An 8,871-nucleotide genomic window follows, 5' to 3' on the forward strand; every position below is an offset into this window, starting at 1 on the left:
GACTGTTAGTGTATCATCGTTGAATACACTTTCACCATTTGAATCGGGGCTTACTTAGAGGTAGCTCAGACGCCCGGCTGTTGATTATTCATTACTAATTGTGGGATTCGATGGAGAATAATTAACAAAACTGAGCAATAAGATGTTTATTATTAATTCATAGGATCAACTGAGGATTCGACTACGAATTCAAAATAATAAAGTGAGCATCACCATTCCATTTATCTATTACTATAGAATCGACCATAGAATCGGAGTAATTAAGATTTATCTATTACCATTTATGAGACCAGTTGTGGATTCGATCATGAAATCGGAGTAATGAGATAATATAGTTGTTGATATTCTATGAGATCAAGCCGTAGATTCGATCATAGAATCAGAAAAATTGTTATTGTCATTCCATGGGACCAGTCGTGGATTCGACCATGGAATATGAGCTATTGTAATTAGGAATAATTAACTTTGTGGCACTATACTAGCAGAGCAAGCTGTCTAGGAGCATTAATCATCCCGATATGAGCTTGTGTGTAAGTCATATCTTTTATATAGTCAGGGTAAACTCGTTGTTTGTTCCTGAAGACGTTATCGCTCTATACTAGCAGAGAAAGCTGTCTAGGAGCCGTCCATCACGTGATGCCATATAAAAATAATCACTTAAAGTATTCAGTATTCATGAGATATGCCGTTGTCCAGTCATGAGACTTCATATTTACATGTACTCTGAGAGAAAGTACTCTCTGTTGAGAATTCGATGAGAGACTCGTGTCTCTATACTCACGTATGATTGCTGAACCAGAGTTTCATATGATTATGAGTTTACGAATTTAGCCTTTGTCGAAAATCCACCATCTACAGCTTAAACCTAAATCAACTTATGCATTGAAAGTTTATAAAAGGGGAACATCAAACAACTGGGATCTTTGAATCCAGACATTACTTTTTTAGTGTGTCAAGTTGTAAACTAGAGTCGTCCTCTTTCTAAAACCCTTTTAAGGTTTAGAGACTACAAAGACTTTGTTGATTCGTGAAGCCAGGTCCAGCTATCTTTTATTTTGATAGCTCGAGTATCCTGATCTTGATCGATTTTTGAGCTTGATCCATCAATCAAGATAGATACAAATCATCAAAGTTCTCTTTGTCTCAGGCTTTGTTGATTGCAAAAGTTTAATACTTGTGAGGTGAATAATAATCCTGGCTGCTCTTCTGGGAGAATAAGTTCGGATTTAGGGATTAGATAAACTTTGTATATTGATATCGATTTCCAGTCTCACCTTGATCTACGATCAAAAAGGAATTCACACATATAGGCTTATCTGTGGGAGGAAAATTGGTTTAAAGTCTTCAACTGAGTTGAAGAAAATCTTAGGCTATAAAGGATGTCAGCTAAGGGAATCGATTGCATGGATTCATGTTAGGATTCAAGAGGCATAAGGAGCGTGACTGTAACTGAATTTATGTGAGGGTCTAACTCGGTCTCAAGTACATTCCAGTCTGAAGTTAATTGGTAGTAGGCTAGTGTATGTAGCGACTTAATACAGTTTGGTGTTCAATCTGGACTAGGTCCCGGGGTTTTCTGCATTTGCGGTTTCCTCGTTAGAAAATTTTTTGGTGCATGTGTTATTTATATATTTATGTTAATATAAATATTACGGGTTTATATTTGAAATATTACATGTTTATGTTAATCAATCAAAGTAAATACATCCATCCTTGTTTGTTGGATACGACTTGATTGATACTTGGAAATTGATCTATGGAATCGCCTAAGTACTCTCACACGCAAATTAGGTTCATGGTCTTGTCTCTATAGACTTTCTGATTGTGGGAGAAAGAGTGATAACTGTGAATATTATTCCTTGATTGAGATTCATTAAATTGAACTCTCGGAATCATATTTAAGTTTGTCCATACATGTTGCCTAAGAAAAAGTTGGTGGTGTATTTTGGTACCCCCGCGTTTCCAAAAGACCAACGGTAGGATAACCTTCACGAACCGTTGACATCTGAGTTCACGAACAGTAGCGCCCTAGATTCCTGAACTGCCTAACAGTTCACGAACCGTTTCACCAACGATCCCAGTAAATATTAGCAGGTGCTCAAAGACTTATTTTTTTAAAATATGCTTAATATTGCTATGACTCTCTTAAACACCATTAAGACATCATCGATCACTAAAACACCTTGTGTGTGTGCATCATGATTAAAGTCTTAAGTGTTTAAATGACCACGATATTACTTACTAATTCTAAAGGCATATATTTGTCAAGAATTATCATTATACATGGTTCAGGTACCCGGACCACTGTGTATATTCTTCTATGTGATTTCAAGACAAACTTCTCACATGCTTACTTAAAACCTTAATTAGAGTTTCATCTAAACAGAGAAAGTGTTTGCTTGAATCTCAAGTTATCTTAGCTTGAATTTTAAGCAACCATCAGTCTTGAAAATCTATAAATAGAGAGACTTATTCAACTGGGAAATTCAAACCATGACACTTTTGTGTCTTAGTTGCTTGATAAAGTCGTCCTCTATTGACTTAGGTTTCTTTTGAGAAACATAATTAGGTTAACGACTGAAAGACTTCATGTGGGGATTCGTGAAGCCAGGTCCGACTATCTTTACCATGATAGTTCGTATATCTTGATCTTGCTCTTTCTGTTATCGTGGTATTCTTAATCTCTTTCAGTAGCAAGACAGATAAAAATCACAAAGTTCTCTTCGCCTCAGACTTTGTCTCAAGATAAGTATTTGAAAACCAACCCGGATTAGCCTAGTTGGCCAGGGGTTGAACTTTTAAGTTAGAAGTTAGAAGTTCAATTCCCACTGCTGAATGATCAGGAAAAAAAACTATTCTTAATTGATTAGTTCACGATTGTTCTTGAGAGGTGGTTAAGAATCCAGGATTCTTAGCTAACTGAGTGTAAGTGTAACGAATTTGTGAGGTTTGCTAGCTTTGCCTATTGCAAACATATTTTTAAGTCTTGATCTTTGATATAACGGAAATCAAATAGGCATATATTTTAGAGGTGGATTGGTATCAAAAGTCTTTTAGGTTGAAGCAACTCTTAGGATGTAAAGGACGTCATCTAAGGAAATCAATTGCATAAAGCCTTGCGAGGTTCAAGAGACGTAAGGTGCGTGACTGTAACTGGACGGCTTGAAGAGTTAATTAGGTCCCAACTACATTTCAGTCCAAGTCTGATAATAAGCTAGTATCTGTAGCGTCTTAACATAGTTTGGTGTTCAAATATGGACGAGGTCCCGGGGTTTTTCTGCAGTTGTGGTTTCCTCGTTAACAAAACTTCTGGTGTCTTGTTTTTTTTTCCCTTTTCCGCATTATATTGTTCATCTTTATAATATGATTCACACAAGTGGTACATATCCAGTTCTAGTAGATACGTCCATATAATTAAGATTAGTTACGAGACTTGTTTTTGTAGAATTCGTATCTTGAAAGATAGATAACAAGTTTCATACTTGCCAGAATTCGGATCTCAATATATTGGATACGATTAGATTGATCTTGGATATCGATTTTTGAGATCGTCCAGGTACTCTTCTTAACAATCAGGTTCACAGACTCAATTGTCTAGACTTTTTGATTGAGATTAGATAGAGATATAAACTATATATATATATATATATATATATATTGTCAAGGATCGTTAACTTGGTCTACCTACAATTATATTAGATTTTTTCCATACAGGTTGGCGAACGAAAGAGTTTGTGGTGTACTTAGTACCCTCTCCTTTTCAGAAGCATCTCCAATGCAGAGGGTCAAGGTCATCCTAGGCGAAGGTCTTTTTTTTGTGGGTCATTGCTAAAAGATAAAAAGAAATAAAGATAAAAAAAAAAATTACCTAAAGTTCATCTCCAATCCTCAAGGTTTTACTTCATAAACTTTATTTAAATTCAGATAAAATGATGATGTGTACTTAAGACCCAAGGCCATGAACAAAGGATTCTAGACTTTCTCCTTTACCCTCACTTAGCCATGTCATTTTCCTTTATAACCTTATCCTTGTATTGGAGATGGAAAAGAACTTCAATCATAGGTGCCATACTATTTTAAGACCTCTAAGGGCAGTTCTTATGGCAATGAACAAAAAAAAAATGTTGAGCCACGTGGATGAACAAACTGCATTGTCCACTATGGGAAACAAGGCAAAATGAACAAATCTGACATTTTAGGGTCTCACTAGTGATTTTATTAACATAAACTAATAAGAGTTGGGTCCCACTAATGATTTTATTTATATAATCTAATAAGAGTTTGGTCCCACAGATTATTTAACTAATAAAATAAATAATAAAAAATAAACCTTATTATAATAACCAGGTTTTGGAGAGAGAATATGTGAGGGGCATTTCCAACTCCAGCGATCTTCCTTCCAACTCCAGCGATCTTCCTTCCAACTCCGTGTTTGTGGCACGATCGCTCGACCTATCATCAAGCGCGCGCTGGGTGGTTCATCTCAATGTTCAAATCAACAAGTATATTTATTTGAACATCCATTTTTCATGTTTGTTCATTCCATAATGGGAGTAAAATGAACAAACTTGAGGTTTGTTCATTCCATAGAAACTGCTCTTACCCCACTGGAGATGCTCTAAATGAACCACAATAAAGAAACCCCTGACTAGTCTTGGGTTTGGGCCGGGAGGCCACCAACTGATCTGTAAGAATCGGGGTATTTTGGTGTTTACTTTTCCCGGTATGTCCAGTCGCTGGTATTTTTTCTGGCCTGAGCATAATTTGCTTTTTTACAGGAAGATACAGTAATCAGAACTCTTTGGGTCCTCAACTTGAAGTCTTGATGTGTATCCATATTCTGCAGTAAAGTTGATAGAAATCTTTGAATTTGCAAGGGGTTTGAAATTAGATGCTTCGAGGGCGGATCCAGAAACTTATTAGGGGGTGCAAGGAAGCAAAATTGGGCTTGGGAAGCCCGAAACTTTTGAAATTTTCTAGTTGGGACTCTTGCTTTAAACTAGCTCGCACACGCACACCCTAGCTTTCAACTACCTCCTCCCCGAGATGCTTGCATATATCTGTCAAGAACCGGCGACCTCATGCCATCTTCGATGATTTTTTCCGTTAATAAAATCATAAGCTTTCTGTCATTCTTGTCTTGGCAGGTAAACTAATTGCAACATACCGTAAAGTGTTCCAATTTACATAGTTCTACTCTGTTTTCTTTTCATTTCTAGTGATCTAGTCCATCCTACCCAGGTGTATGGGCTGCGAATCTCATTTGGTACTCGTCTACAAATACATAGAGTTCTCCATGACCCATGAAAAGGAATTTCCAGTCCATGCATACAGTAAAAAGCCAAAGGAATTATATCTTCTAACTGTTCTTTTTATTCTACTACTATTAGTTAGGCTAAAAGAAGATCTGCTAATCAACGATCAATTAGAATCTGATTCATGTAAAAGTGCCAAACTAATTAAGCAATGCATAACACGTATGATCCTTATCAAAGAAGGTAGGATCATACGGTGAATACTCTTATCAAAGAAGGTAGGAACCCATCATTAAGCAGAATATGATCCTTTCTGAAGTAAATCATCAGAGCTGAGTTGCATTTGGAAAAAAATATCTAGAGAGAATAACTGGTACTATTACTACTTTCCTAAAGCAGAATCTGTTCCTCCCCCACCACTTCTTGTTGGGGGAACTCTGCAGGAATACCTCTACTATAAAATGAGAAGCATTAGCTTACTATATTGATCAAAAAGAAAGTGTGCTCATAACAGAAAGATTTCTTAGAAGTAACTGAACTAATGGCACAAGAGTACAGGTACGTTAGAAGGGAAGAGTACATGCCACAAGATTTGGTCGAAACACACGTTGATGAATGGACCACAACGGGATTTCCAGACGGCCATGAAGATCATGTTGTTAAAAGGTCAGTGGTTGTGCGTGATCCAAATGATGGTCATGTGATGCAAACCCAGACCACGGTTGAAAAAGTAAGCAAACCTCTGATGAATATGTATGGAACTAGCCTACCTGCACTAGGGGTACCTGTGCAAGTTTATAAAGATCACAAATTTGGAGGAAGCTATCCTGCAAGTGGGGAGCATATGATGGTTCACAGGGATCATGATTATGGAGGAAGCTATCCTGCAAATGATCAAATGAAAGTTCACAGAGATCACAACTGGGAAGGGGATAGTCCTGTAAGCCCACTTCATCAGCGACATCCAAGAAGTGATGGCCTTGTCAGTGACATCTGGAGCCAAAGACCTCATTCTAACGGACATGATGGGAACACTGACAACTGGAAGCATGGATCTGATACTAATACCTATAGTGGGCATGGATCCCATCAAAATTCTGAGGGTTATCATGGAAGAAATGAGATGGAAAGACACCCAGTTCGATATGTCACTGAATCAACACAGAGCCGACATGTAGTACAACCTTCGGTCATACAACACGAGACAGTCCCTTCATCTATTAGCAGCCAAGAGGCTGCAAAGAGGTATGGAGGGATTTCAGTACCACTTCAGGCAATCAAAGAAGCAAAGGCGTACACCCCAATTATCAATAGCAATGAGGCTGCCACTAGGTACCATGGTCAGATTTTCTGAAAGCTTATGCTCGGTACACTTATATATGATACAATCGATAAATAACTGAAGCTATGTAATCTTAGTTTCAGATGTCAAAGTAAATGTCTTGCATCAGTTTCTTAATTTCCGGCAGATTTTCTGTTTCTGATCCTTTTCTTAATATGTAATGTGTGGTTATGTTCTCGATTACCAATGATGCGAATATGCAATATGTTTACCTATAAACTTAACCTTAACAGGAGAAGATTTATGCCACTTCAGTATCACTTCTAATCATTAGATACTATTGTACAGATGTATGCATAAACACAAGATCATTCATGAAATGAACATAATTAGTAGGAAGACTTCAGATAGTTTACAAGATCAATATGTCATATTATAGCTTTTATGATAAACAATGATTACTGTAGGGTTTTAATAACAACAACATGTAAAACATAGGGAAAGAGAACCACATACCACGAATCCAGATGTATTCAGAAAATTGGCCTGAAACTTCAATGGAAGTGCAAGTATAACTCTTGAATCACAAATTCTTACAATCCGAGTAAATTTAGAAAATTGTCTGTTCTCCCAATTCTTGACCAGCCATTCCATCTCTAAGAACCTTAGCAAAAAAATCCTCCAGTGTATCATTCCCATAACTAGGTGTTTTGTCAGCGCTATATTTCCCAGTTTCAGGATCCAATACCAACATACTCTCAGCAGCATAATATCTTCCAATTTTCCCAAACTCTGCAGTATCTTCCAATGAAGGAAATACTTTAACAAGTGCATCAAGAACCCCAATTGCAAAATCCATAATCCCAATTGGAACCTTCAAGAACTTGGGTTCTTTACCAGCAAGTCTATGTAACATTTCTCCTTGTTCTAATGGAGTTAACGCTTTCCCAGGTCCACCGATCGGCAAAACTTGATTAACCTTATCTTCACTCAATACACAATCCGCAATAAATGAAGCTAAATCTTGTTCACTAATAGGTTTACAAGCACATAATTTCCCATCACCAAACATTACATAAGGTTTACCTTGTTTAACTAGCTCAACTTGTCCACCTAAACTCTTAAAAAATGCAGTTGGTCTAACAATACTATAAGTTACACCATTTTCATTTTGGGCTTCTTCCATCAATTCAGCTTCGAATTTCAACTTAGCACGTTGAAATTCAAGTAATGGTTTCTGTACACAAATTGCTGAAAGCAAAACAAAATGAGAAGCACCGAATTTCTTACCTGCAAGTAGACTGTTCTTTGTCGCTTCATAATCAATTTTCCATGAATCTTTAATCCCACCGGAACGACTAGCCAGACATGAAACAACAACATCAATGGATGAACCATAATTCTGTAATGAAGTTTCAAGAACACCCAAGTCAGTAACATCTGAGAAACATATCTTAGCACCTTGCAATTGTTCCAAGGTTTCTTCTTTACTTGTTTTACCTCTAATTCCACTGTTTTCTCTAGCAACAGATATGACATTAAATCCTCTATTTATCAACTCTTTGACAACATATTTACCGATGTAACCAGTAGAACCAACAACTAGTACATTAATGTCTTTTGGGTTTTTGTTTCTGAATGAACTTTTGGTTGTTTCAAGGGAAGGAGAAGCTGAAGCTTTAACTGAAAAACAAGAATTTTTCTTGTAAATTTTTGTGGGCTCTGATAGATTTAATGGGAGGTTTAATTGGTTTTGAGAAATGGGTTGTTGAAAAACATATGTGCTTTTCAAGTTACGGACTTTTGGTGAACGAATTTTCAAGCCATTGGAGAAGAAACAGAGAGCCATTGTTGAATTGAGAAGAGATAGTACACTAGAGAGTGAGAGGTGGAGGAGAAAGAGACTTCAAAATCAAATCATGGGAATGTGGAGGGCCAATTTGGTATTTCGTTTTGTTAGTGGTTATTAGGCCGGTTCCTTTGGTGTGGTAACAGGCAAAATTCCATATTAGTCATGTCAGGTGGCCTGGCAAAGTTGCCGAGCCACGATGGAAAATAAACCGCGTGACAAAGTCTCTGTCGAACAATATAGACTCCGCCGTTAGTGGCATAATCTATCCCGCTGGCAGTGGAGTGTCCATCGCCTGGTGGAAACTCTATTTCGAACTGCTCTTTCTCTTGTTGGTGTTCTTCTTTTAAGCCTATAGTCCCAAACAAGTTAGGGTAGGCTAGAAAGGAAAAACAAAAACTTCCCAAATAGTCACTTGTTTGGTACTGGTTTTGCCATTTCTAAGGGAATGGCTGGTTTTCGACCAAATAAAGGTATATGAGGAC

The 8,871-nt window shown here is 37.2% G+C and overlaps 1 protein-coding gene across 1 annotated transcript; it reads right to left on the minus strand.

Moving 5' to 3' along the window:
• Nucleotides 1–6,890: 6,890 nt before the first annotated feature.
• Nucleotides 6,891–8,459, minus strand: LOC113357464 (divinyl chlorophyllide a 8-vinyl-reductase, chloroplastic-like). The gene has a single exon (XM_026600864.1). The coding sequence runs from the start codon at nucleotides 8,384–8,386 to the stop codon at nucleotides 7,148–7,150; it is 1,239 nt and encodes a 412-aa protein (XP_026456649.1). The 5' UTR covers nucleotides 8,387–8,459; the 3' UTR covers nucleotides 6,891–7,147.
• Between the last annotated feature and the right edge of the window lie 412 nt (nucleotides 8,460–8,871).

The sequence above is a fragment of the Papaver somniferum genome, chromosome 3 (genome assembly GCF_003573695.1).
Source record: "Papaver somniferum cultivar HN1 chromosome 3, ASM357369v1, whole genome shotgun sequence".
Classification (NCBI taxonomy): Eukaryota; Viridiplantae; Streptophyta; class Magnoliopsida; order Ranunculales; family Papaveraceae; genus Papaver; species Papaver somniferum.

What these genes read in the sequence shown, in the direction of transcription:
- LOC113357464 (XM_026600864.1), bottom strand. Translation starts at nt 8,386, where the DNA reads ATGGCTCTCTGTTTCTTCTCCAATGGCTTGAAAATTCGTTCACCAAAA.